This window comes from Ustilago hordei (assembly GCF_900519145.1).
Source record: "Ustilago hordei strain Uho2 genome assembly, contig: UHO2_contig_03, whole genome shotgun sequence".
NCBI classification, from domain to species: Eukaryota; Fungi; Basidiomycota; class Ustilaginomycetes; order Ustilaginales; family Ustilaginaceae; genus Ustilago; species Ustilago hordei.
Genome location: NW_024545288.1, coordinates 1 through 27868, shown reverse-complemented (window position 1 = coordinate 27868; position 27868 = coordinate 1). Strand labels below are relative to the sequence as shown.

Below are 27868 nucleotides of genomic sequence, written 5' to 3'. Positions count from 1 at the left end.
TCTCCCACATTCCCCTTCGCTCCTTCTTTGTTTCACTCATTGATACCTTTCTGTCAGACTATGTTGCAATGGAACTTTGCTTTGATTCTCTATACACCACTGTCTGGGTATGTCTGTTTGGCTCAAGAGGGCTATCATAGAGGTATAGCAGCAAGAATCGTCCCCACACATTCACCAAACCCAATCGACCATTCTTCATCACTCGATTTGACAGTCCCCTCGAACTTGACCCTATCACCATCCTGGATGAAAGTCCTTTCAACTTCTTCCCCTCTACTTAACCTCACCTTGAAAGGTCTTTTCCCCATCTCGCACTTTTCCAGCAGAGATCCATAGCCTTCAGTGCCAGGTGCGGAGAGCGTGCCTGTTCCGAGCAAGTCGCCGGCTTTGAGTGGACAACCGGTGGTGGAGTGATGTGCGATCATTTGTCGGATTGTGTAGTAGGTGTGGCGGAGGGAGGAGTGCGAAATGGTGGTGAAGCCCTCCTTTGGGTCGCTTGCAGATCCGGCTGCTGCAATACAGCAATGACCAATAGGAAACAGCGATCAGCGGGAGGAGGGTAGAAAGTTGTGAAGCGGGCAGCACTTACGCTTAATCGAAACAGTGAGCGGAATGTCAAAGTTGGTATTGTTGGCATCTTCGAGGTAGGGTAGAAGGGATGGGTTGTGGTCGTAGCCTGGACATGTGAATGCTTCGAGTGCGTGGATGGGCACAATCCAGGGTGAGATGGTTGTTGCGAAGTTCTGTCGGTCATACAAGTTGCGGGGGAGTCAAAGGTCGGAATCAGTGTCTGATCCTTTGTAATCAGGCGCACATTACAGTTGGTGGATGACTTACCTTGCTAAGGAAGGGACCTGCATATCGAAAGAGATCACAGTCGAGAAGTAGAAGGCTTAGCAACACCCTTCAAGCTGAGTATACGTGACGAGCAGCGCTGACACTCACCAAGCGGCACATACTCCCAAGTCTGGATATCTCTAGCAGACCAGTCATTCAGCAGAACAGCGCCAAACACCCGATCTGTTGCTTGAGCTGGCGAAAGCCTCTCTCCAAGCTTTGTTGCTTGACCTCCATAGAACTGCAATCACCACGGACAACACAAAGAGTCAGCTCAACAGAACATAACCACCATCGCCAAAAGCAATGAGAAAAGCACTTACAAATCCCACTTCGAGCTCAAAATCGAGCCTCGCGCAAGGCTCAATCACTGGCTGGGTATCGTCTTTATTCTTCAGCCTCTGCCCTACCGGTCGATGTATCGGAGTGCCAGACGGGACGATGGAAGATGCTCTACCGTGGTAAGCTACGGGCAAATGCCTCCAATTTGGCTGCATCGCTTTCTCTTTACCACGAATGAGGACTCCACAGTTATAGGCGTGTTCAAGGCTGGAGTAGAAATCGCTGTAATCGCCAATGTCGCAGGGTAGACACATGGCTGTGCCCTCGCTCAGACGGTCTACGAAGAGCCGACGTCCGATGTGCGACTCTGCGTTGACATTCGGAGCTGCGTTGGAGACTGTGATGGTGGTCTCGAGATTGATTGGCGAGCCTTCTGATAGGAGCTCCTGGAGTTGGACTCGGAAGACAAGCCAAATGTCTTTGTCCAGGCTCATAAAGGCGTTCAGCGTCGGCTGCGGAACCGTGAGAAGGGAGGAAGAGTGTGTCAGTAACGAGTCTGTACAATGTTGATAAGCTGTGCGCCACTTACTCCAGCGAACGTGTCCCGCGGCAACACACCTGGGTAGAAGGTAGTGTAAGAAAGCGCTTGCAGATCGAGGATACAGTCACCGATTGCAACACCGCATCGTCGTGAAGATGCATCTTGATTCGTATAAAAACTTCCATAGGGCAGGTTGTGGATCGAGAAGGGATGATCGTTGGGATACTCGATAAACGACTTCATTGTTGCCACCTCTCCTTTCGTCTCAGCGCTGATCGTCGTTTTAACGCAGGTTGATCTTGGCGGCAGGAAGCTGCGATGATGTGCGACCACTCGATGCTCAGATGGTTTTGCCATCCGACATTCGGCATTCAGTGTTGCAAAGAAGCTCTCTGACAGGAGGAGCGCAAGATGTTGCTCTCGACACTTCGCACCGCTTGCCACAGTGGCTTTCTGGATTTGCCGCAAGACTCCGACGGAAAGGTGCGGGGAGCGGCAAAACCCCTTGCCTGTTGACACAAAGCTCGATTCTGCCGTGGGACATGACATACAAGTGATGACCACTGCAACGCCAGCATGTAGGCCCGTCGGCATTGTATCAGACAAATGCACAGCTCAATATTCTCGATGACGATGGTGATTGCATTGGTATGTAGCTTTTCTAAACCTTCTGGATCTCAGTAGCCATCTGCAATTCGGTACGAGACTTTTCATTCTCGATCCATTCTTCGATCGTCGCTGCGTCTCGTGGCACAAACCTCACCTTGAAAGGCTTCGGTGTCGAACTGAGACCTTTGGGGTTGGCGCATCCAGTAGCCGGGTTGATGTCGTAATCCTGTTCGGCAGGATCCTCGGACAGCTCGATCTTGAAGAAGTGGATCACCTTGCAAAAAGCAATGTACAGCTCGCGGTTGGCAAGGTGGACACCGGCACACATGCGTCGTCCAGCACCGAACGAGTAGTGCGCTTGCTTGTTCTCCTCACCAGCTTCCAGGAAACGTTCGGGGCGGAAGTTTTCGACATCGCCGTAGTGCTCCTTGTCCTTGTGAATAGCCCAGGCGTTGAGGAAGACGGTAGTGCCAGAGGGGATGTGGACTCCCTTGTACGTCGAGTCGCCGAGTGTCGCCTTGGGAAGAGCAAGCTTGAGCACGGTAAAGTAACGAGAACATTCCTTGTGCAGCGCAGTAATGTACTCGACAGTCTCTTCCTCCGAGCTTGGGATCCCACCCTTGTACACCTTGTACATTTCGTTGTATGCTTTCTCCTGGATGTCGGGTCGCTTGGCAAGGTAGCCTACGGACCAGATGAAAGTGTTGGCAAGCGTGTCCAGTCCAGCGGAAACCATCGAAAGGCAGATCGACGAGAGCTCTTCGTCCGTCAACTTGGCTTCAGGGTCCTTGAGGATGTTGCCAGTGATGCAGGGGATATCGGTACCAGCCTTGACTCGATCTTTGAGATCGTTGAGCAGTCGGTTCATGTATACGTCACGATGGGCTCGGATCTGTCCGGCGAAAGCTTTGCTGTTGCGTCCAAAGCGAGGCAGGTAGCGAACGATAGGCAAGTAGTCGGCAGGCGAGTTGGAAACAGATCGGAAGTTGGCTACGTGCGTCTCGACTTGGACGATCTCTTCGAGCAGCTCGTCTCCCACCTTGTCCAATCGAACGCCGTAGTTGACGACGAGGGAAACGTTCAGTGCCAGTCGCTGGAAGTAAGGGAAAGGTGCGATCGCCTTGCACTTTGAGTTGTAAAGATCCTCGACCAGCGAGAGCGTCTCACGGTCAATGATGGGAACATAGCTCTGCACGGCCACACGGTTGAGTGCGGTGGCAGCAGCTCGACGCTTGCGCTTGCACGACTCGTCCCATGGCGAAGTGCCGATTGTGTAGCCGGCAGTGGAAGAGACGACGGTGTGGAAAGTGTAAAATAAGGGTCGACTGATGTAGATGCTTCCCAAGTCGGTCAGCAACTCCTTGGAAGCCTGTACCGAGTTGACGACCAACACCTCGCGCTCTCCCAGCTGCACTTTGTAGACCGGACCATACTTTTTGCACCACTTGTAGTCCGTCTGTGCCGCGTCCTCGCCCAGTTGGAACAGGTTGCCAACGTACGGCCAGCCACGTGGACCCGGAAGGTTGATCTTGGGTCGCTTGGTTGCTGAATGGAGGAGCTGTGCTACCACCAGCGCCAATCCCAGCCACACAAAGTGTGGGACGGATGCCAGGTTCTCGGAAGAGAGTTCGAGCCTCATCATGCAGTACAGTACAGAGTTGTATGCAGTTTGGTCTAGTTCGATCGACTTGTAGGTGTATTCGATGGAAGTATGGCTCGGAGATGAGCGCGACAAGGGACGAGAGTCTTAGACGACAACAGAAAGAGCAGGGAATGTGGTTCAGAAGAGGAGGATATATATCTATATATCTCTGCGTTCAGTGCGGCCGGCTCAACCATTACTAGGGATGAATGAGGGCGGCGGAACTTATGAGCGTAGAAGGAACGGCTGCTCGTCGAGCGGCACTTTGAACCTGTGTAGAGCTTGTCAGTGGGAGGCTGTTTCCTTGCTTTTGCCTCTTACTCCCTTCTTGCGAGCGACTCGAGTTGCATGGAAGCCGCCGTCTGTAACTTAGTCGCGGACCGGTGCGCGCCGCCCGTCTGTGCACGTTGCAGATGACCAAGTTACATCCAGTAGCAAACAAGCAGAAAGGCCAATGAACTGCCTTGATAGGCTTTGCATGCTGTGAAATCTGGAATAGTGAAGCTCTGGTTCGCTTTCGGGGAAAGGCTCAAGCATGTCGCCAAGGGCGGGGATGAACGCAAAAAGGCATGACGGAAGAACCCTGAGCTCTGTCGAACCTTTCCTTATCCCTATCGAGCGTCGGAGTTTTGGAAGGCAAAACGAAATAGGGGTTTAGCCGTCTGCTCTCGGTCATCAGTCGTGAACAGCACTAGTCAGTAGGTGAGTGTTCTGACAGAAGTATTGAGCAGCTCGCCGGATGGCTGTCATTTCTTCCGCGCCCCGAGAGAGTGTCACGATATAGAGTACATGTGTGTGTGTGTATGTGTGCGTGCGATCTGTGGTGACTGTGGGTAATAGAATAGTACAGGTGTGCCGTTTCATGAGATGCTGTTCCCAAAAGAGTCGATGAATTGCTGCCATAGCCATACGTCTTCACTGGAAGAAGGCATTCGACTCCAAAAGCTGGACCAATCGAGGTTGGGAACAGTGTCTACGCTATTCATGGGCTCTGAAAAGTGTGTGTTCGATCCCCAAGCAGCTATTGCACCAGTACCAGAAGCAGCAGGCGTGCCGAGCAGGTGAGGTGTCAATGGAGCCAGACCGGCTGTAGGTGATAGGTCGATGAGAGCTGCTGGACCCAGTACAGGTGTGGAAGGACGAGTGATGCGGCAAGACTCTGCTACTCGTCGCAAAGTAGCTACGTGATGACTTGCTCCGCGCCATGTCAATGCCATCTGGTCTAGATTTCGAATGCATTGACGGAAGAGACGCTCACTCTCGCTTTCACCATGCCTGCGTCTGATTTCGGATGTGTTGCGAGCGCCAATGGGATCCTCCCCCTCGGAATTGTCTGAACTTGCATCGGAGTCCTCGATGAAGCTAGAGTGAATGATAGCGCTCTGGAAGATGAGATAGACCCATGATGATGGAATGCGACGTACACTGAAGGTTGCTTGGTACTTTGGAAGCAGGTAGCAGATCTCGGTTGCAGCTGCTTTGACCAACTTTGAGGCAGGCACGGCAAGGACCGTTTTGCCGACCTGATGCGCGATGGTGTCGACATTCGAAGCCGCAGAAGTCTGCCTTTCTTCTGATGCATCGCAAGTGTCGGACAGCATTGCTTCCTTGCCGGCTCCACCAGAGTCCGCAGGAACATTGTCGAGATCAATACGACGTCTTGATACGCTTGAACCGATATCAAGAGGTAGCCGTGGACGATGGAGGAGTAGCATACAAGCTGAATACCATGCTCGCACTGTCAGGACTTGCGGCGGCACATTGTCCTGGAGCGTCTGCGTGCTTTGTGATGGCCTAGGTCTTGCGACATTCCTGATTCGAGTCTGTGCAGTAAGCGTGGGTGGTGAAAGGAGCTCAGAGTCATTGTCGCATCTCCACTGGAGATGGTGTGGCAGTTCTTTGCGCCAGAGACGAAGAGCAGCGTCAAGTTTGATGACTGATTGTTTGTAGTTGCCAAAGTTACCTCGTTTGCGCTCTTGCCTTGCCTTGGGACTGTAGACCCGACCAAGGATGCGTTCAAGAAGCATCATGAGACTGCAGTATGCATTAAAGGACGAGATGCATCTGCACTTGACATCTGTCATGGTTGAGATGCGATGCGAAGCAACAAAGTGGAGAGAGCGATCGTTGACAAAGACGTCATACTCGTCTCTTTCTTGTGTGGATGGAAGGTCAATATCGATGTCATCGCTACGGAGCATGGTCGGACGCTCGAGTGCTGCGGCAAGCACCTTGTCTAGGGCATAGCATCCCCATAGAACCCTCTGCTTCTCTTCAGCACGGTATAGCTGAGCGGAGACTACGCTAGACTGCGAGCGATGAAGGCCGAGGTCGATGGCAAGAACGCAGGCTATGCTTGAGTGAACATGAGCTTCCGAAGTATCGCCACCGCCCATCTCGACCAATGCAAGAAGGATGAGCACCTGTATGGTCTCGAGGGTCTTTGCGAGGCCTTGAGACTTGATGTGCTGCTTGAGGTATCCGACGAGTCTGGCAGCAGTCCCTGGAGGGCATACGGTAGGTGAGCGTGCGTGCTGCGATGAGGTTTGTGAAGAGGTGGACGCAAAGTCGTGCGCTGATGTCGAAGCGAGCGAGGTAGATTCGTTGAGATTGAGCGTGTCCTGGGTGCCAGCAGCTACGGCGAGGACAGCATGATAGAGAAGCGGATGAGTGTCGGCAAGCACACGTAAACTGCTAAGCGAAGGAAGATAGATGATGGGCCAATGGAGATGGACGAAAGACTGATAGACGGTGAGAAGCTGTTCGATCACCTCATCGCTCAGCTCGCTGATTGCACTTTCGCAGCTGCTGTTGCCGGTGTTTTTCAGCTCAATCTGGCTGCTGCCATCTGACATTCCCGAGCACCGGACATTTGGGAGCGTCGATGTCGTAGGAGCTTGCGACGTCAAAGCCAAGAGCGATTGTAGCTTTTGAGGCGAGATTGATGTGCAAGTGCTGTCTGCGCCTTGGTTGGATGGAGCCAAAGCTGACCAAACATAACCTTCGAATCCTGATGGGTGCTGTCGAGGAGAGCTGGCTCGAGATTGATGTGCCAACGTGTCCAGCTCGACTCGGGCTCGTTTGACCATGGGTCGAGGGTGTTGCTCAGCACCATCGTTGGAAGCGTTATCACTGCTGCTGCTGCTAGAAGATGAGGGTGTTGTTGAAGAGGCGCCGCGGACGATTGAAGTCGAGGTCGACTTTTGCCTCTGTTCGAGCTTGGAAGGAGGACCTCGTTTCTTGCCTTGAACATAGACGCATTCGATCAAGCGACCTTGGCAAGCTGAGCAAGGATCATTGCCATCGCATTTCATCTTGCGCCGTGAGCAGAATGTGCAGGCTTTGGAGCCTCGAACTCGCTCGTAATCGATCGGCTTGCGTCGTGGCATGATTAAAGCAGCTGTCGTTGTCGTGGGTGCCTGTCAGCTGGACTGTGATTTCAGTGCCGGCATTCTACCAAGCTGGCGTTCGTTGTACGGAGCAGTCAGGCGAAAGTGATGTCAGCATATGGAGCCGAAGCATGTGTTTTTTCTTGAGCCATCGATACCCTCGATCACTTGCCTGCCAAAGCGGCCCTGGTTGGTTTTGTCGACGAGTTTTCTTTTTTTGTGAGCTTGTCGTTCCTTTCTGCTCTTGTTCTATGCTGCTGGGCCCTGAAGGTGAAACGAAGCGAGGAAGTCCAACAGCATCACACGCACACCTTGACAAGTGACGCCGAGGCTGTAGAGCTATTCTTGAGTGTCTTCCAATATTAGGGTCGAATGCCTTGGCTGCCCCTTCCTCTAGCCGAGCTCGGTTCGTGCGCGCGGATGAGTCAGGCGGAGCTCGTTCGCTGACTGTTGGACGCCACATCAGCCAGTCGAGAAGAGCTAGCTATGCCGATGATTCACCGAGCGAGCTGTCACTTTCTCGTCCAATCGTCATGCGCTCGCTAGCTGCGATTCTGAAGGTATTGTGCGTGGCAACAGTCAGAGGCAAGGCAAGGCAGATTTGGTTGCGAATGGGCAGACCTCCCTCACAGCGTTTGCCTTGCTCACAAGATCATATTGGTCACTGATTAAGGACAGACGAGCAGTCTTCTGACCTTGTTTTCAGTAGAGTCATCATGTCTAGTCATCGCCATCGCATTGCAAAGACGACAACTCTCATTGGCTCGAAGGAGGATGCGTTGTGATGTGCCGATTGGTCATCAGAGCCTTGTCGCTCTCCAATCTTGCCAACCACAAGGCAGCGGCGTTTCCAGCAACTGGGACGGTAGCCAGACCAACACTACCAATACTGCTCTGAACCAAACGGTTCAGACAGTCAATCGAAGCATCAAAGACATATAAGAGAGCTCCATCACGGCGTTGACAGCAAGAGCTTTTGTCTTTCTTTCTATCACCAGCAATGGCTTCCCTCCGACTCTTTGCCGCTCGCAACTCTAGTCTCGCTCTTCGAAGTCTAGCTTACTATCCAGCCGCTTCTGCTATCCGAACATCGTCGCCACGATACTTTGCTACTACCATCATGTCGAGCCCACGCCTTCTTGAAGAGATCAAGGTGAGTTGCTATGCGTCGCTCAGCCATCAATACTGTCCCAAGTGCTCAAAGTACTGACCTTAATATTCTATGGTTAACTCGGTTTTTGCGACGATAGGTCGACCACGACAACATCCGAGACTTGTGCAAGCGCTTCCAGGATGCCCAAAAGAAGGGCGACGAGAAGCTCTGCACTGACAGTGAGTTGCCATCGTTCCCCCGCTCTCAGCTATGCGGGCAAGCTACCGACCTATCTGACATCGTCTTTTAACCTCGTCTTGCAGTTGCCAACACAATCATTCACGAGGCTGCCGTTCACTCTGATGCCGAGGAACTCTCCATCTACAAGATGATGGACCAGCAGGGCATGAAGGACATCGCCGAAAAGGACCGCAACGACCATCAGCAAGTCAAGCAAGCCATGAATGATCTCAACGCCCACGGCATCTCTGACGTCGGTCTGGAGGCCTACGCCAAGCGCGTCGTCGATGCATGCCAGCTCTTCCTCCACCACGCCGAGGAAGAGGAGACCGACCAGCTCCCTCGGCTCGTCAAGGAGCTCAGTGAAAAGGACCACGCCAAGGCTGTTGACGACTTCCTCCAAGCTCGCAAGATGGCTCCTACTCGTCCTCACCCCTCTGCTCCTCAAGGCGGTGGTATGGCTCAGAAGGCCATGGGCGCTATGGGCAAGGCCGCCGACGTTGCTATGGACGTCGGTCGTAACTTTGTCGATCTCAAATACCACCACAGCGAAGTCAAGTCTTCTGCCTAGGTCGTCTTGGCTCATGATCTGCGCTCGTTCTCTTGTTTTGTTTGGCACATGCGGTCATCCTTCTGCGTCTTTGAATCAAGCCCTTTTCCGACTCGCAGGCAAAGCTATGGTCGTTTGATCATTGCATTATCCGGTTGAACGTGCTGCACTGTCGTTACTCTTTGAAGTTCTTCTTGAGATCGGCCCATGCCTTGCAATAGTCTTGCTGTACTTTGCCGCTCTCTCTGCGCAACACAAGGAAAGGAGAAGGCAGTTGCTTAGGTCAGTATACTGCGCAAACTACCTGTAGATGACTGGTTGAGCAGCTTGAACTTACTCAATAGCGTACTTGGTCGTTGCGAGCTGATAAGCCGACTCGAACATGAAACTCATACTTCCCTCACCCACTTTGGCTGGCTTCAAAGGAGCGTTCGAGGCCTTATCGAAAGTCTCTGCATCTGGACCGTGAGCAGAGTTCATGTTGTGCAAGCTAGCGCCGCCTGGTACAAATCCGGATGCTTTTGCATCATATACGCCAACAATGTTGCCCATAAATTCAGACATGCAGTTTCGGTGGAAGTAAGGTGGGCGGAAGGTGTCGTCTGCTACCAGCCATCGAGGAGGGAAGATGACAAAGTCACAGACTGCCGTTCCGTGCGTGTCGGTGGGACATGTGAGAACGGTGAAGATGGAGGGATCAGGATGGTCGTACGAGATAGAACCGATGGTGTTGAATTTGGTCAGATCGTAGCGGTAAGGAACGTAGTTTCCGGAGAAGGCCACGACGTCGTAAGGTGAATGAGTTTGATTGTAGGAGAAGAAACGACCCATAAACTTGTTGATGACAGTCCAGTTGTCGGTCGTGTCTTGGTAGAGAGCCGTGGGTGTTTCAAAATCTTCTGGGTTTGCAAGACCGTTTGCGCCAATGGCTCCGAGATCAGGCAACTCGAAATGACCCTTGAACGTCTCGCAGATGTAACCGAAGGCTGGGTTTGAGATGGAGACCGAGTCAGCAGCGTCAAAGTCGACCGAGAACTTGATGCCTCGCTGGATGACGGCGATGTGAAGAGGCGGCACGTGGAGCAGACCAAACTCGGTCTTGATCAGCAAAGGTACTCGCTGGGGTACGATGAGGAGGTCGCCGTCCGAGTTGTAGAAGCTGCGGCGGCGCATCCCCTTTGTGGCAGTGTAAGTGTGGATGGCAATACCGTTCTTGAGGTGGGTATCACCGGCACCTGCCAAGGTGACCAAGCCATCGACAAAGTCGACGTCTTTGGGCCCATGCTCGACGAGCGGATCCCATCGCAACTGCTGCGGTGTCGGGTGAATATCTGGCGAATGAGCGTGGAAGGATGCGAGGACACGTTCCTGCTTGTACCGTTGAAAAGGTTCGTGGTTGACAGATGGTCGAATGCGGTACAGCCATGATCGCTGATTTTTTGCACGAGCAGCAGTGAAGGCGGTTCCGCTGAGCTGTTCCGCGTAGAGACCGTGGTTGACCTTTTGAGGAGAGTGACCAAATTTGGGCAAGCTATCCGGCTTGGCTTCCGAAATGAAGTGGTTGCCAAAGCCTCGTTGATACTTGATCTGCACCATCTTGGCGGCGATAACACGAAAAGAGGAGGCATGGCTTTTGATGGTGATGGGGAAGCTTTTATGCAAACAAACCCGGCTTTGACCGCTTGTCACAATTGAGAAGCTGTCACAAGGTCATGGCGTGCGGCGGCTATACGCACATTGCGGGGAACGGGAAGCAACGCAGCCTTCACTGACCATCGTGTGGCTAAATCCCTTCTGGTCTAGCAAAGAAACAGCGGCTGATGATGGTATGTCGGTAAGGAGACGGCAAGTCGAACAAGGAAAACAAAACAAGAAAAACAAAAAAAAAACAAAAACAAAAAAAGACGCTTGTCGGATGAACCAACGGAAAAACCAAAGGAAAAGACGGAGAAATTGCAATTCAAACGCCGCAACAACGGATCGCAATCGAAGATCGGGCTCGAGCATCGGGATCTTAAGCCTCTACAAAAACGTATAACCATGCGGTCCATCAGATGTGGCACGAGTCGGCACGAGTCGCCGCGATGATGTCGACGCGCTCCTAGTTTCTCACCCTTGCTCGTACATGCAGTAACTGACGGAAAGCCATTTGCAACAGAGATCCTCTGCCGAGCTCGCTAACCTTCTTCAGGCGAACATCCGAACTGCAACCGCAATGGACCCGGCAATCGAATCTGTACCCCGCACCATCATGAAGGGAGTGCATAGATTTCCGAAGTCTGCTGTCACCTCACCCAGCACTTGTACCTGCGAACGGAATGATTGATGATGACCGGACAATGTTCTCCCGGAGTTTTGATTCGACTCCGCACCGCAGGAAAGGGTGTCAAAGATGGCTCAGATTGCCGACGTACATCCAAGGCGCAGCTTCACACCTTGATGCCTGCGTGTGAAGGGCTGTGCTTCCCCACAAATAATGCAGGATCGCTGATACTTTCGCATTCCATGAAGATCTCCGAAGCTTACGACGGGTCCGTGGGCCCTTGTACATCTCCCTCTGACTTCTAGGAACGCAGCGCTTCACTCTCAAGCGTGGCGTGGTGGCTGCGTGATCACAAACAAAGAATCATATCTCGCCAACAGGGGCAGCGGCAAAGCATATAGGGAGAGTCTCCATCACCCTAGGCTTCCGTTTGTCCGAACATCAATCCTCTCCATCCCACTGCGTTCATCGACCATCATGTTCGGTCTCACCGCCAAGCTCCTGCTCCTGTTGCAGTTGAGCCTTGTCTCCTTGGCTCTCTTGCAGCCCATCTCGCTGTCGTCGTCGTCGCTCCTCAAGCGTGCTTCCGACAAAGTTGGTTACCTCTTCATTCACTTCTATGACAACTACCGAGCACCAGGTGACTACTCGACTTACCCCGCAGGCGAGCAAATCTTTGGCCACATCTCCAACGGCAACGATGCACTCTCCTACAAGCCTCTCAAGGGCGGTGCCCCTCTCCTCACCTCTCATGTCGGTACCAAGGGAGTGCGTGACATGTACATTGTTAGCAAAGCTGACGAGTCGCAGCACTACATCATCGCCACAGACCTCAACCAGACCGCCGTTGGTGGCTTTGGTGGCAAGTTTCTCAGTTGCAGCCTTGTCATCTGGCACTCGGAAGGTGTAAGCTTGACCAACTGGAAGGCACCTCGTCTCGTCCAAGTCGTTCCTGACAACTTCCGCATGGCTTGGGCACCCGAGGCTATCTGGCTCGAGGACGAGCAGCGATTCCTTGTCTACTGGTCTTCGAACAAGTTCGCGGATGCTTCGCACTCTGGTGATCCTGACTACGACAAGATCTACAGCTCGTACACTACCGACTTTGTCACCTTTACCGCTCCGGAAGTATTCATGGACCTCGGTAACAACATTGGTGTCATTGACCTGACAATCGGTCGTGGCCCTACCAACGGGGGTGACCAGTACGTGCGCTTCTTCAAAGACGAGAGTGTGTACAAGGTTCGAGGACAGGTCAGCAACTCTGGTATTCAGGGACCGTGGCTTGACATCGATTCCAGCACTTCGTTCGTCGACAACAACAACCAGGCTGAAGCACCGATCTACATCCAGGAGAACACAAGCGACAGGTCGCTCGTCTTCCTCGACCAGTACGGCCGAAACCCTGCTGGCTATTACCCTTACAGTGCTGACAACGGTATTGATCAGTACAGCTTCACTGATCTTGGATTCCCTTCGGGCATGCCAACTCAGCTCAAGCACGGTAGCATCAAGCCTCTTACTCAGGCACAGTACGATGAGATCAACGCTGCTTGGGCTTAGATACAGCGCAATGTACTCAGAAGCGCGGTAACTTAAACAGTATTCCCAACGTGAAACCAGAGACAGAGACTTGGATGTGCAGAGTGTGCGATTTATGTTTGATGAGAGTGTGTCTAGTGTCTAGATGTATGTACTGTACAGTATTATCCGTTCCGCTCGGGCTTTGTTGTGCATAGTTGATGCCGAGCAAAGAAGCGCCTACTTCTCAAGAGGGGGCAAGACACCGACGCTAGTAAGAAGACGTTGCAAACCTTGCTTGCGCCTTGTCTCCCACTCTTCCAAATCCCAGTAGCTCTTGTCCATCCAGGCCTCCTCTTCGGTGCCCTGCCTTTCGGCTTGCAAGCGGTATTGGCGGAGCAAAGCAGCCTTCTTTCTGAGCTTGGCGTCGGCTTTGGCTGAAATGCTCTTCTTGCCTGTCTTTTCAAGGTACGCCTTTCGCTCCTTTTCGAGGTAGTAGACACGCAGCTTCTCGGCTTTCTCCCAGTTGCAAGATGTAGTCCCGTAGCCAGAGGCGGCGATCATGAGCCATGGAGGGATGGTGCGGCGACCAGCTTTGCAGACGTAGCGAGAAGTGGAGGTGCAATAGAGCATCTCGCCGGGCAGAAGCCTTTCAGTGATTGCGTCTGTGGATGCAGAGCAAGCAGCGGCAGCAGGCTTTTTGCTAGATGCTTTGGCAGGAGAGACGAATCGACCGACAAGATAAAGCCACTTGTCATCCCACGCCTCAACGCTCATGCGAATCGTGTAACGAGCCAGCATAGGGATCTCTCGGTGGAAGTTGAATCCAGACCCACCGAGAGCGACCCAGCCACCATCAGAGAACATCTTGATGAATCGAGGGATGTTGTGCGTCATCCGGGCGCAGTCGAGCGAGCGAGAATAGGAAGAGTTGGAAAGATGGCCGTTCCAGTCGCACTCATCGAGCGTGGCGAGGAAGCTGTGCGAGGACAGGTCTTCGAAGATGTCCTTGCCGATCGGGAGCGTTTCCAGCCTGAGCTGCGGTTGAATTGCCTTGTGAGAAAGAGCCTGCGATTTGGGGGTCAAGAACCAAGCACGAGCACAAACGATGGCTTTGATAGCCGGGTACCACACGCGAATGTGCCAAAGGAGCGGCGTAGATCGAATGTTGGCGACTACCAGAAGACCAAATAGGACACGAAGCCAGACCGGAGGGTTCACTCGAATGGGCTCCAGCAGCAACGCTTTGAGGGTCGACAAGCCCCATGGAGAGAGCATGGCGGCAACGGCACCGATGGAGGCTAGCGAAGAGACGCTCAGCGAGCTTTTCGACGACGAGGCGGCCATAGTTTCGGATCGTGTGAAGGGTGGGTGGAACGTGTGGATGGAGGAGATCCAAACGAAGAAGAAGCAACCTCTATATACTGCTGTGTTTGCTGAGAATGACGATCCAGCAGGCCTAATCGGGGATCGGACAGATCCAAGCTAATCGGGGATAGGATAGATCTGATCGAATCGAGAATCACACAGAGCCGATCGGAGAGAAAGATTGGATGCTATTGGGTCCTGCTCGTTGTTGTACTCTGTCATTGAGGGTGATACTCACACATATGGGATGAACCAGCACTTTGTATATATGTCAGGCAGAGAGCTCGAGGCTCTCGCCATGTTCTCTTCTTAGTCAATTGAGTATATTTGTTTCTGTCTATAACTAGCAGTGACATCGTACTTAGACTCTCCCCGATCGCCAGTATCGGGACCCAAACTTCAACAGTGTTTTGTGTTGGAGGTCGACTTGACCATCGTATCGGCGGCGTCATGCTGATATCGCCAATATAGGGGTCGAGGGGACGGGCCTCCTCGTTGATGCACCCTCGACCAGTGTGTCTCACTTGGTCCTACCATGCATATATAGTCGCACCTGTTCCCTGTAGATAGTTATGCAATACACCATCTTCCCCTGTTGTCTACAAACCTAAAACCAGCTTGTCCAAACCACAGCTACGCAAGGCGACATATCATTCAACACAAGTAAACTCTGATACCATGTCTTCCACCAGCCACTCTGATGCTCATATCACCGCTACTATCATGGACCCTTTCAATTACGATCACACCGTGCTCGACATTCTCGAGCGGCACTCCAAGGAGATTCCAGACTAGAACTGCTTGGACTGGGTTGGGGCAAACGGCTTAGTCAATAACAGTCTCACCTTCCGTACCATTTAGGAGCGCTCGGAACGGATCGCTACCCATCTCATCCAAGACCACCATCTTGCATCTCAGGAGACTGTGCTGCTCGTCTTTCCTTTCGGTCTCGACTTTATAGTCGCCTTCCTTGGCGTTCAGCGAGCTGGTGGTGTTCCTGTCCTCGTTCCGCCTCTCAACCCAGCCCAGCTGGACAAAGATCTGGCTCACTTTAACAAACTCGCTCACATTTCTAACGCACGCATCGCTCTGACTCTTGGATCCTACTCCGCCGCGCTCAACCTTGCGTCGGGCTGGCGCAACATCAAAGCAACCTTCTGGCGCACCCAGTCGTCTCAGCGCTGGATTGACCTGACCTGGGTCAGCATCAACACGATTCGCTGTCAGCCTGCCTCCGACTCAGTGCATACACCGCAGGTCGACCTTGATCATCTCGCTTTCCTTCAGTACACCTCAGGATCAACTGGTGATCCCAAAGGTGTCGAAGTGACGCACCGCAATTTGGTTGCCAACCTTCAAACCATCTGTCAGACAGTTTCGTACACTCCCGACACCGTTGGCTGCACCTGGCTTCCCCACTTTCACGATTTCTGCCTCATTGGCTGCGTTCTCACCAGCTTCTATGCAGGCGGCACTGTCTACCTTCAAAGCCCCCTTGACTTTGTCAAAAACCTCAATTCCTGGACTAGAGCCATGTCAACTTTTAGAGCCACCCACACTGCTGCGCCCAACTTCGCTCTAGACCTTGCTGCTAGGAAGTACAATGGCGCTCCTCTCGATCTCTCTGCCCTCCAATGCGTTGTTCTTGGCGCAGAGCCGATTCGAAAGACTTCATTGCAGCGCTTTCACAGCTGTTTCGGTCCAAGTGGCTTCTCGCTCTCCGCCTGAAAGCCTGCCTACGGGTTGGCCGAAGCCACTCTCGGCCTTTCCTTTTATCCACACCAAGCAAAGTCGATCGAAGACCTCGTTGGACTCGACGACGCCGTTCTATGCGGTCCTCCTTGCGTCGGCGTGACAATGCGCATCGTGGATCCAAAGACTGGGGCAGATGTCACGGATGCAGGTCAGGAGGGTGAGAACTGGGTCGCATCACCTTCAGTGTCTTTTGCTTATTACAATCTGGATGAGGCTTCTCGGGAGACCTTTCACAACCACCTCAATGGCTATCCCCGTCTTCGCTTTCTCCGCACAGGCGATCTGGGAAAAGTCTGGCGTGCCCCTGGCAAGGATGGCATCGTGTCCGGTGGCCAGCCTCAACTATTGGTCACAGGAAGACTCAAGGACATTTTCTTTATCCACGGCCGCAACGTTTACCCCCAAGGCATCGAAGAACTCGTCTGGACCACGTGGCCCGATGTCTTCAAGGCAGGCTCAGTCGCAGTCTTCGAAGCCAGCCATCACAAGGATATCGAATCTGGCGATGTAAACAATTAGACTTCCGATCCCAGCGTCGCCCTTTGTGCAGAAGTCCGCAAAACGATCCTATCACGGTCAGAAAGGAACAAAACTTTTGCAAGCGTACTCCAACAAATTCCGGCCTTGATGCTCTCATCGATGGGCATCATGCTCGATCACATCGTCCTCGCTGAACCTGGTCAGATCCCACGCACCACTTCCGGCAAGATTCGTCGGAAGCAAGCCACGGCTCTGTACGAAGATGACAAGATCAAGGTCGTCTAAGATCGACGAGTTGCTAACAGGATTGCTGTTGAATAAGGTCTATACCCCACAAGCAGTACCGAGTAAGCATTTGAGGCATGTTGCCAGGGCTGTACTTGGTGCTTAGGGGTAAGGTTGAGTTTTTCATTTTCCTTTTTTTTTTCATTCATTGCAATCGATCCTTATCATACACAGTTGGTCATAGAAAATGACGATCCTATATGATGATGTTGGTTGACGTAAGCAGATACAAAAGGGATCGAGCGAAGGACGATCTGATCGGAGATCGAGGATCGGGTACAACCTAGTCCCGCTCGTTGTCAGACCTCGTCATTAAGTAGGATGAACCCACGTTCGGCGAGTGCCACTCACTTTGTATATATATCAAGCGGGGAGCTCGAGGCTCCCGCCACATCCTTTTCTTAGTCAATTGAGTATACACGTTTCTGTCCTAAAACTGCTGGAATATAGAACTCCGATCAACACTTATCGGGAGGTATCAGTCACAGTACAGCGTTCAAGCTTATTGAGCTAAACACTATACTATATTGACATAAGGAAAGGACACAGTGGTAGCTCGAGCTCTCTGCTTACTATCTATATACATTCTGGCTTGTGGCTGTCTGTGAGAATATCCCACCTAATGACCGTCTGTGACAACGGATGTGTCGCTGTTGCCCTCAATCTTCATCGTGTGGGCCCGCCCGATCTCCGATCCGATTAGCCCTCCCCGATCAGTCACCAGATCGTGTTCTGTTGGATCGTTATCTCCAGCAAAAACAGCAGTGACATCGTGCTCCAACTCTCACCGATCGCCAGTCATCGGGACCCGTACGATCCACATTTTCTCAGGTCAATACAGTCGGTCCTTTGTAGAGTGCTTCCTGTCCATTTGCTGGTGAGGAGTGACGAGCGACAGTTTCGATGCCCCTGCCAAACAGCGCTACTACTTCATTTGTGACCTTGTGTGCTCCATATACTGTCCCGTGATAAAATTATTCTTGACTTTTTTGTTATGCACATTTCTTTTGCATACAATACACTGACTGGTCACACAGCCTTGTAGAGCGCAATCAGAGCTTTCCAATGCTATATGTTAAGTATAGGTTTGTGTCAGTGGTCATTGAGCAATGGCGTGGTTAGTGGGACACCGCGAGTTTGCGGGACAGTTTGTGCGTCAGTTGTAACATGTGACGAGTGGCACCAATTGGCATAGGCACGAAAATGATCACCACCACGTGTGCAACTTTTGCATCAACATGCGTCTCCTTCCTCCATTCTGCCCACTTGGTGCCACATGATTACATGCATTGTGACCCACACTCAGGGTTGAAACACTGACTCTTTATCAGTGACAACGCCATGAGCCAAGTAAGTTGAGTCCCCACGTCCCGCCAATACAAGGAAATGCTCCGAGCTTGCGTGCCAGCATTGACCAGAAGGCGATTTTGGATGCCGAGTGGCCGAGTGCTTCTCGAGCAAGCTGTTGTCAAGTAGGCCTGGAAAAAGAGATATAAACCAACTCCTCCTCGGCTCGCTGCCCATTATCTCATTCAGACATTTCATTTCACTTCAGACTTCTTCAGCCTTCTTCAGACGGTCTCAGTCTCACTCAGTCGAAATGGTCAAGCTTACTCTTCCCTTTGTTATTCTCGGCTTGGGCCTTGCTACTGCTGCTTCGGCTTTGGAAGGGCGTAAGTTCATATCAAGCCCGCTCCTTGACTGTTTCCTACCTTTCCAACCCGCTTTGAATGTGAAGAGGCTAACGTTTTCCATTTCGATCGTTCTTCTGGCCTCTTTGACATAGATCCAATTGGCGAATGGGTCTACGAAAACCCTTACAAGGAAACGGGCGCTATTGGCGATGCCAACCTCGACAAGGCCATCGCCGATATCGACGATGGACGACTGTGGACACTACGTGATGCCGTCTACAAGTGGGCTACTGACAAGTTTGATCCTCTCTTTAACAACTTAATGGGTATTTGCGAAGAAGAGTCCACAGAGTGCAACAAGTTGGGCCAGATTTGCAACCTCGATACTCCTGGCTGCCGCAGGATCAAACAAGGTGAAGAGAGGGATAATGTGATGGAATACTTCGGAGCTTCCTACTTAACCATCTTGACCCACGGCAGGTGCGACAAAGCCAGTCGGGCCGAAAAATGGTGTAGCCAATTGGGCCTGTGCAACAAGTACTACGTCAAGGATGACAAAAAATGCTTGAATTTGGACCTTAGCCAGGGATCGGAGGATGTTAGGAAAGTCATGGCGCATTCCAAACCCAGCAATGGAAATGCCTTTCCTGTCGAGTTCGATGTTCCCGAGGGAAGTTACATTTTGACCCAGAAGAAGAAGGAGGAAAACTGAGGTTTCGTCTTGATTTCCTGTCATCTTGTTGCTAAGGGGCTAATCAGGCTCCGACAGCGTCTAGACTTCTGTAATCTTTCTCCCTTCTTCAGCTGCTCATCCTTGCCCTTGATTGGTCTTCCTCTGGGCCGCATCGAAGACCTTGTCGAGCTTGCGTTATTTTCAGTCGGTCCGATTCCTGTAATCCATTCCGTCTTATCATCATCATCATCATCATCATCATCATCATCATCATCAACTCTCCCTTGCATGTGTCAGGATACTCCGATCAATGAGCTGAAAATTCTGCAAGAGATTGAAGCCATTCCCCTGCACAACAGTCGAAGTGAGCAACTGTTGGACAGCATCGCCACAAGTAACAATGGTGGGGCTCTTGGAGCGTAAAGTCATGGGCCACAACGGTTGCAATGAAATCCTCTCAACCCACTCATCGCCAGGTTATCGCAACGAAATGGTGTCCTGGCCTGCTGTAGCCACGTCATCGGAGTCGTCGTCTGCAGCGATCTTTTACCCACATACGGTATTACGGTCCGGCAGTGTGTTTGGACCAAGTGGCAATCATGACGCCTTGCTCCAGAGCGATGGCCCGAGTTGATGTGGCTGCGGTGTGCGCGCTACCGTAGTACGAAGAGTCAGGTTTGAGTGCTGCTCGCATCGACATCCGTAACAACCGTCTGCCCTTCACACCCACACCTCATCTCCTCCTCTCTTGGGATGTTGATTGTGTTGAAGTGATAGTGGACTCTTTGTGGCAGGACACGGTTGTATTGCGTTCTCGACGTTGGTGAGTAAGTACAAATGGATGGATTCAATGATCGGGGTAAACTAACTGACTCGAGGACTATATATACATCTTGATACCAACACAAAGATGGGAGGAAACGGTCGAAGCATGAGAGGCAAAGCACGAGAGCCCTTCGAATGAGGAGACCATTTTCTCTTGAGAGAGTTTGCCACCTCGACGAAAGGCGACGACGAAAGCTTACAATTTGGAAGAGAGACATGTCGACCGCCTCGTCGGGTGCGCCGATCACCCCGACCGAGGCTGATCACCCCGTCGGACTCCCGGTGCAAGTCGATACTCCTCCTTCAGCATCCACCACCTTCCGAGACTACGTTGTGTGGCATCAGAATGGCTCTTTCGACAGGGATGCATATGCGGATGCACAAGCATACTGGCAAGAAAAACTTCCCACCCTGCCGCTGGCTCCTGCGCTGCCAATGCGATCTGCGGGCAACCATGCGATCGACAGCGCTTCCGTGCACCACCTGGCACACACCTTCTCCGAAACATTCTGGTCAAGCTTTGTGTCGCAATGCAAGCAGCACAGCCTTCTTCCATCAGCTGTTCTCATGACGAACTTCATCGATGCTTTGCGTCTCTGGAGCGAAGAACCACATTTCACCGTGAATACTACCCTTTTCAACCGAGAATATGTCGAAGACGACATTGACAAGGTCATTGGCGATTTCACCGGGGGAATCTTGTTTCCGACCCCAGACGAGGCGGCCTTCGATGACAAGTTCTTCTCCAAGCGCTGCCGCCGCGTGCAGAAGCAGCTGCTTTCCGACATTTCTTACTCGCAGTACAGCAGCATTAGTGTGATTCGGGATCTACAGCACTATCATCCAGGATCTCTGATGCCAATCGTCTTCACCTGCGTCTTGCCGTCGGGACAATCTGCAGAGATTCCTGGTCCGACCATTGCGGCCGATTCCCTCGAATTTGAGGTTATCAGTCGCAAGACGCAGACCTCGCAAGTCTGACTCGATTTCCAAGTGTTCTCTAGCCTTGATGGCAGCAACATTGAGCTGCATCTCGACTACATGGACGTCTTCGAGCCTCAAGTGGCGCAGGAGTCTTTGTTCGCTTCTCTTTCCGCTTCTGCTCTGCAAGCGACACAAAGTTTTCTCAAGGAGTTGTCAGAAGTTTGCGAATGGCGCCCACCACTCCCGGCTTCCGTTGAGCATACTTGATGTCGGGAGCCAAAGTGTCAGCACAGCTTGTCATCTCACCACTGCTTACCGGCAATCGATTCCGGACCGAACTGCAGCAAAAAGTTTCTTGCAGATCCCAACAAGAACGGGAAGAAGGAGATCTTTCGTCTCTGCGCAATGACATGTCCACATGGCTTCGAATCGCTCTCGCCAGATTACGAAGAGAGCCTTTCTCCGCGGACGATGCTGTCGTCCAGACTCGTGGTATCATCCTTGGCATTCGGAGTTCAGATCTCGCTGCAAAAAACATGCTTTGCTGCATCCCAACATTCGTGCTTCTGATCGTGCTCTACAACGGTGTCCCGCCACGATGCGTCAGACTGTGTTGGAAACCTTCCGTTGCTGAGGACAGTTGTAGCAGCGACTTCCTGATGCAGGTCTCGGATGCCCCTTTAGATACCCGCAGACAGCAATGGACTTGACACTTTCTCCCTCCCTTATGAATCATCTAGCGGCAATGCCTGTCACACCCGGCTTCGAGTGTTGCAGCCGAGCGATGCGCACCTCGCTTCCCGCAATCACCGCATCCCTTGTTCCGGTAACCGACATCGGCGACAACTGCGCTTAACCTTCTCTGAAGTGACTCTATCGCTGTCAGGCATGATGTAATAGTCATGAGAAGCCTCTTTCACATACGCCAACCCTGTTTCCAATACAATCTCGGATCTGGGTCCAACTGGTGACACGCTGGCGAACAGCTCAGTGCGACATAGGCCAGTAAAGAAGGTTGATTGAGGACGTGTATACATCGCAATCAATTCTTAGCAAAGTAGCGGGGTATGTCTTAATCACAAACGGCGGCATCGCTTTAGGGCCGCTTTGCCAACGTACCAGATGAGCAAAACAGCTGCGAAGCCACCAAGAATGCACGCTCCAATGATGCCGGACGCATCGTTTGCCTTTTGCCAAAACAACCACCATCGGCCTTCAAGACCACCATCGTATGTCTCGTCTTGCTTTGCGGCTGCTCTCGCGCAACGATCGCAGTTTTCCCCAATCAGCCCGACCAACGTGATGATCGAGATCGCAAACGCCAGCACAATCGACAGCAAGGTCAAAAGATGCGACAGCGATGTGCAAGTACTGCGGCTTACTTCTACACGATCATCCTCGTCCTCCATGTTGTCCTCCCTCTTGTTCACCAAACGCAGCTCTTGCGCTTCGGCTGCTGGTGAGACGACATCTGCTTTCCATTTTTCCTCGCCCAGAGCAGCCTTGAGGACGTCTGCATTGCTGTGAGGAAGCGTCTGCAAAACTTTTGATCCAGAGTGGCTATCTTCCAGGAATCGCATTTGTCGAAGCCAAGGAAGCGGCATTCGATTTCTTCCTTCTTCGGTGCTCTGCTCTGCTGGTGCGAGCAGCTCACCCGGAGCGTAAGCGTTGACCATAAGTACAGAATCGAGACTATCCACCAGCGTCATGCCTGCAGTGAAGAGCAGCGCTAAGAGTACAATCGAGGCATCTGACCGAGTCGTAGCGTTGCCTGGCAAAATGGCCTGGTCTGACTCGAGTCCAGTGTCCTTCACTTCTGTGTTGGTCGCGCCTGCGATACCGAGCAGTGCAATCGAAGAAGCAGTGTCGAAGCCAAGCCCAAATAAGACACCGATCGGGTAGAGCTTGTACGGTCGATCCACGAGACGGAAGAGTGGATATGCCAGTCTTGTAAAGATGCCTCGAAAGCGGTGGTCCTTAACTTGATCGCTGTCACTGTTCGCCTCCTTGTCTGATGATACATGGCTTGTTTTGATCTTGTCTAGTTTGACAGCATCGCTGTGATTGTTGGGGGATCGCTGCGATACTTCTGCCTTGGTTTGAGCGTTGTACTTGCGAGTTGCCTTGACGCTTTGATACAGCAGGATCGAATTGACAATCGCGAACAGGAAGAGCGTGGAACCGGACACCGAAGCACCGATAAGACCGCCCACAGAGCTGACCTTGCCAAGGCGATCTACGATTCCCAAGCTGATCGCAATGGCGCAGATGACAGCAACGACAATTGTCGAGTGTCCCAATGAGAACCACAAGCCGCAGGTGACTGGCCTTCTGGGTCTTGCTTGACGTTTGTCGCATGTCTTGCTATCGTGGTTTAGCGAAACAATACGTCTAGTCGCATTGTCGATTACTGAGATGTGATCGGCGTCCAGAGCATGTCGCAGACCGAGTGTCCAAGCCAGCAGCGACAGCGTCAAGAAGCGTGTTCGATGGCGGAATACGATCGCTGCGACTAGCCAAAGGAGAGCATTGACAGCTAACTCAGCTGCGATCAGCAAAATGCATCGTAACAGCAGCGTCGGTCGCTTGCTTGTACGCCACTTCCACCACCTCATCTTCCTGCGTGGTTTGGTGCTGCGAGCCTGCGAAGAGGTAATCTGGCGTCGTTATGGATAGGCTTGATTGCAAGCAGACATGCTGGAAGAGCGGACAACGAGAAAGTGAAGCATGTCCACCTAGAATCTTTCGCTCGACACTCCGATCAGCTGCTTCTTTTTTTCTGTTGAAGGACGTGCGTCAAATGTCGATGATCACAAGTATCGATTGCGATAAGGAGCATTACTAAGTACATGACTATTCGCATGTTTGTATATCTGAGGATGATGAGGCTAGAGCATAGAAGGACCACTGTATTGAACGCTAAGTAGCCAGTTATGCCGAGCTCGACCCGGGTAATGTGATAGATACCCGGGTAGTGTGATAGATACCCGGGTAATGTGATAGATAACCGAGTGAGTGAGGTTGGTGTCTCATAATTATCTTAGATCTAACATTACCCGTTATCAGTTTTCGAGTGTTTTTTACAAACACGTCTTTTTCGATTTTGACAAGTTTTTATTTCACACAAAAACCTTATGTAAGCAGTTGAGGGAGATGCAACAATGTAGGAATTCTGGCCAATGAAACTTTTTGCAGCAGTCCTGCTCATGTGCAAGTGGTGAAAGACTTGGGGACCTCTGGACTTGAGCTTGTACTTAGACCATCATCACACAGCAAAAATCTCTAACACTGCAACTGATTATGAGTCTGAAGCTCAGCAGCTTCCAGCACTTTGCAGTCAGCATGCCACCCAGGCTAGATAGTGTAGCTCTGCTCAAGCACACCATCCAGATGATCAGGGAAGTTCACACCAACTGGAATGAAGACCAAATCCTGGAGTGCACTTTCTCCATGATGAACCTTCAACCTAATGCCAGCCAAGCAGAAAAGATCCCCAAGTCAGTGCTCAGCATCATCTTAGGGTTCTAAGGGCATCTGGCCGTGGGGCAGATGCATCTTGCGCTCCTCGAAGACAGTCCAATTTAATTTTGAAGATGGTCCATTTCAAAATTCAAGATGGTTCAATACAAAATTCAAGACAGTCCATTTTAAAATTCAAGATGGTCCATTACAATTTCGAAGACGGTCCATTACAATTTTGAAGACAGTCCATTACAATTTTGAAGACAATCCATTACAGTTTTGAAGATGGTCCATTTCAAAATTCAAGACAGTCCAATACAAAGTTAGAGCGCAATCAAGAGCAGCACAATCGACAGGAGCTCATTCAAGAGGAGCACTCACTCTGCTGCAGCAGCGCGATCGAGAGGAGTGCAATCGACAGCAGAGCAAGAGAGAGGAGCTCAATCAAGAGCAGCGCAATTGAGAGGAGCGCAATCGACAGGAGAGCAATCTAGAGACGAGCAGCAGAGAGGAGCGCAACTGACAGGAGTGCATTCGACAGGAGCTCAATCAAGAGCAGCGCAATCGAGAGGAGCTCAATCGAGAGCAGAGCAATCGACAGGAGCTCATTCAACAAGAGCACAATTGACAGGAGCTCAATCGACTGGAGCACTCGCTCTGCTGGAGCAGCACAATCTAGAGGGTGAGGGTGAGGGTGAGGGTGAGGGTTAGGGTTAGGGTTCTAAGGGCGTCCGGCCGTGGGGCAGACGTGTCTTGCGCTCCTCGAAGATGGTCCAATTTAATTTAGAAGACAGTCCATTTCAAAATTCAAGAAAGTCCAATACAAAATTCAAGACAGTCCAATACAAAATTCAAGATGGTCCACTTCAAAATTCAGGCCTTGGGGCAGATGCATCTTGCCCTCCTGGAAGACGGTCCACTTCAAAATTCAAGATGGTCCATTTCAAAATTCAAGACAGTCCATTTCAAAATTCAAGATGGTCCAATACAAAATTCAAGACAGTCCACTTCAAAATTCAAGATGGTCCACTTCAAAATTCAGGCCTTGGGGCAGATGTGTCTTGCCCTCAGGGTTAGGGTTAGGGTTACAAGGGTGTTCCTGGCGAGACCCTTGGAAACATGAAATCTGTACTAATGGGATATGTAGGGATACCCTAGGACTATGTGTATGCAAAGTCTCACGGTACCCTGTTCTGTGGTGGCTGAGATATGGGCCATCAAAGTTTGGTCACTAGGTTTGAACTTTGGTGAACCTAGGTAAACTTTGATGAAGCTGGGTAAACTTCAATGAACTGAGGTAAACTTTGATGAACCTAGGTTAACATGAATGAACCTAGGTAAATGTTGATGAAGCCAGGCAAATGTTGGTGAAGCTAGGTAAACTTTGATGAAGCTAGGCAAACTTTGGTAAGCCTTGGTAAACCCCAGTACTTACAAGGGTGTTCCCGGTGAGACCCTTGGAAACATGAAATCCCCTGAGATATGTAGGGATACCCTAGCCCTAGCCGGTGTGTCTTGCTTGCGGGCAACGCACAATTGCGCTCTGCCAAATTCGAAATTCACGCGACTGCGTTGACCCCCAACGCACTCGAAATATACACTGCTCAAGTGCCGCAACGCAAACAAATTTATTTTTGCTGGAGCAGCGCAAATTGAGCAACGCACAGCTGGAGCAACGCACACTCTGCTGGAGCAACGCACACTCTGCTGGAGCAACGCAATCTGAGCAGCGCACAGCTCGAGAGCAACGCACTGTTCGAGAGCAACGCACAGCTCAAGAGCAACACACAGCTCAAGAGCAACGCACAGCTGGAGCAACGCACACTCTGCTGGAGCAACGCAATCTGAGCAGCGCACAGCTCGAGAGCAACGCACTGTTCGAGAGCAACGCACAGCTCAAGAGCAACACACAGCTCAAGAGCAACGCACAGCTGGAGCAACGCAATCTGAGAAGCGCAATCTCATCAGCGAACTGCTGGACAGCACACACTCTGTCGGAGCAGCACAATTGAGAGCAGCGCAATTGAGAGGAGCGCAATCGAGAGGAGCGCAATCACGAGCAGAGCAGGAGAGAGGAGCACAATCGAAAGTAGCGCAAGAGAGAGCAGAGCGAGAGAGAGGAGCGTAATCGACAGGAGAGCAATCTAGAGACGAGCAGCAGAGAGGAGCGCAATCGACAAGAGTGCATTCAACAGGAGCACAATCGAAAGGAGCTCAATGGACAGGAGCTCAATAGACAGGAGAGCAATCGACAGGAGCTCACTCGAGAGCAGAGCAGGAGAGAGGAGCGCAATCGACAGTAGTGCAAGAGAGAGCAGAGCGAGAGAGAGGAGCGCAATTGAGAGGAGTGCAATCGAGAGGAGAGCAACCGAGAGGAGCGCAATCTAGAGACGAGCAGCAGAGAGGAGCGCAATCGACAAGAGTGCATTCGACAGGAGCACAATCGAAAGGAGCTCAATGGACAGGAGCTCAATGGACAGGAGCTCAATAGACAGGAGAGCAATCGACAGGAGCTCACTCGAGAGCAGAGCAGGAGAGAGGAGCGCAATCGACAGTAGCGCAAGAGAGAGGAGTGCAATCGAGAGGAGAGCAACCGAGAGGAGCGCAATCGAGAGCAGAGCAGCAGAGAGGAATGCAATCAAGAGGAGCGCTCACTCTGCTGCAGCAGCGCAATCGAGAGGAGCTCAATCGAGAGCAGAGCATTCAACAGGAGCACTCACTCTGCTGCAGCAGAGTAATCGACAGGAGCGCAATCAAGAGAAGAGCGATTGGCAGGAGCTCTATCGACAGGAGTGCAATCGACAGGAGCGCAATCAACAGGAGCACAATTGACAGGAGCTGATTGGAGAGAAGCGCAATCCACAGGAGTGCAATCGAGAAACGAGCAGCAGAGAGGAGCGCAATCGACAGGAGTGCATTCGACAGGAGCTCAATCAAGAGCAGCGCAATTGACAGGAACTCAATCGAGAGCAGAGCAATCGACAGGAGCTCATTTGACAAGAGCACAATCGACAGGAGCTCAATTGACTGGAGTGCTCACTCTGCTGCAGCAGCACAATCTAGAGGAGCTCGATCGAGAGGAGCGCACACTTTGCTGGAGCAGTACAATCAAGAGGAGCGCACTGCTGAACAGCGCTCACTCTGCTGGAGGAGCACAAGTCGAAGGAGCACAAGACTAACCGTCATTTCAAACCTGATCTAACATTTGGAGCACATTGACCGACATTTATTTTTGACATCAGATTCAATCTAACATTCTTGAGACGCGTCTAACATTTTGTGACCTCTATTTTGACCTAATATTTTCGCACCTTTTGTTAAATATGTGTTCTTTGTTTCGATCTAGTATTTTGCGCACATTACTGAGGGTTAGGGTTAGGGTTAGGGTTAGGGTTAGGGTTAGGGTTAGGGTTAGGGTTAGGGTTAGGGTTAGGGTTAGGGTTAGGGTTAGGGTTAGGGTTAGGGTTAGGGTTAGGGTTAGGGTTAGGGTTAGGG

General features: G+C 51.6%; 11 protein-coding genes across 11 annotated transcripts; 5 read left to right on the top strand and 6 right to left on the bottom strand.

The window, feature by feature from the left end:
• Window positions 1–134: 134 nt before the first annotated feature.
• On the bottom strand, window positions 135–1903 carry UHO2_01625 (uncharacterized protein; the record flags this gene model as incomplete). Its single annotated transcript, XM_041559062.1, has 6 exons — window positions 135–511; window positions 590–743; window positions 838–854; window positions 946–1078; window positions 1161–1631; window positions 1709–1903. 6 exons carry the CDS (start codon window positions 1901–1903, stop codon window positions 135–137), a joined length of 1347 nt encoding a protein of 448 aa, XP_041414996.1.
• Window positions 1904–2321: 418 nt separating this feature from the next.
• Window positions 2322–3908, bottom strand: UHO2_01624 (putative Cytochrome P450 monooxygenase/Phenylacetate hydroxylase; the record flags this gene model as incomplete). Its single annotated transcript, XM_041559061.1, has 1 exon — window positions 2322–3908. The coding sequence occupies one exon, from the start codon at window positions 3906–3908 to the stop codon at window positions 2322–2324; it is 1587 nt and encodes a 528-aa protein (XP_041414995.1).
• An 863-nt stretch (window positions 3909–4771) lies between these two features.
• UHO2_01623 (uncharacterized protein) lies at window positions 4772–7300 on the bottom strand (the record flags this gene model as incomplete). Its single annotated transcript, XM_041559060.1, has 1 exon — window positions 4772–7300. One exon carries the CDS (start codon window positions 7298–7300, stop codon window positions 4772–4774), a length of 2529 nt encoding a protein of 842 aa, XP_041414994.1.
• A 1120-nt stretch (window positions 7301–8420) lies between these two features.
• Window positions 8421–9204, top strand: UHO2_01622 (uncharacterized protein; the record flags this gene model as incomplete). The annotated part of the gene is made up of 3 exons (XM_041559059.1): window positions 8421–8453; window positions 8551–8632; window positions 8717–9204. 3 exons carry the CDS (start codon window positions 8421–8423, stop codon window positions 9202–9204), a joined length of 603 nt encoding a protein of 200 aa, XP_041414993.1.
• Window positions 9205–9358: 154 nt separating this feature from the next.
• Window positions 9359–10779, bottom strand: UHO2_01621 (putative homogentisate 1,2-dioxygenase; the record flags this gene model as incomplete). Its single annotated transcript, XM_041559058.1, has 2 exons — window positions 9359–9428; window positions 9521–10779. 2 exons carry the CDS (start codon window positions 10777–10779, stop codon window positions 9359–9361), a joined length of 1329 nt encoding a protein of 442 aa, XP_041414992.1.
• Window positions 10780–11923: 1144 nt separating this feature from the next.
• UHO2_01620 (uncharacterized protein) lies at window positions 11924–13009 on the top strand (the record flags this gene model as incomplete). Its single annotated transcript, XM_041559057.1, has 1 exon — window positions 11924–13009. One exon carries the CDS (start codon window positions 11924–11926, stop codon window positions 13007–13009), a length of 1086 nt encoding a protein of 361 aa, XP_041414991.1.
• Window positions 13010–13207: 198 nt separating this feature from the next.
• On the bottom strand, window positions 13208–14314 carry UHO2_01619 (uncharacterized protein; the record flags this gene model as incomplete). Its single annotated transcript, XM_041559056.1, has 1 exon — window positions 13208–14314. One exon carries the CDS (start codon window positions 14312–14314, stop codon window positions 13208–13210), a length of 1107 nt encoding a protein of 368 aa, XP_041414990.1.
• A 699-nt stretch (window positions 14315–15013) lies between these two features.
• Window positions 15014–16855, top strand: UHO2_01618 (uncharacterized protein; the record flags this gene model as incomplete). The annotated part of the gene is made up of 4 exons (XM_041559055.1): window positions 15014–15085; window positions 15197–15976; window positions 16067–16521; window positions 16624–16855. The coding sequence occupies 4 exons, from the start codon at window positions 15014–15016 to the stop codon at window positions 16853–16855; spliced, it is 1539 nt and encodes a 512-aa protein (XP_041414989.1).
• A 1600-nt stretch (window positions 16856–18455) lies between these two features.
• UHO2_01617 (uncharacterized protein) lies at window positions 18456–19201 on the top strand (the record flags this gene model as incomplete). Its single annotated transcript, XM_041559054.1, has 2 exons — window positions 18456–18528; window positions 18642–19201. 2 exons carry the CDS (start codon window positions 18456–18458, stop codon window positions 19199–19201), a joined length of 633 nt encoding a protein of 210 aa, XP_041414988.1.
• A 1002-nt stretch (window positions 19202–20203) lies between these two features.
• UHO2_01616 (uncharacterized protein) lies at window positions 20204–20968 on the top strand (the record flags this gene model as incomplete). Its single annotated transcript, XM_041559053.1, has 1 exon — window positions 20204–20968. The coding sequence occupies one exon, from the start codon at window positions 20204–20206 to the stop codon at window positions 20966–20968; it is 765 nt and encodes a 254-aa protein (XP_041414987.1).
• A 1019-nt stretch (window positions 20969–21987) lies between these two features.
• UHO2_01615 (uncharacterized protein) lies at window positions 21988–23526 on the bottom strand (the record flags this gene model as incomplete). The annotated part of the gene is made up of 1 exon (XM_041559052.1): window positions 21988–23526. The coding sequence occupies one exon, from the start codon at window positions 23524–23526 to the stop codon at window positions 21988–21990; it is 1539 nt and encodes a 512-aa protein (XP_041414986.1).
• Window positions 23527–27868: the final 4342 nt, after the last annotated feature.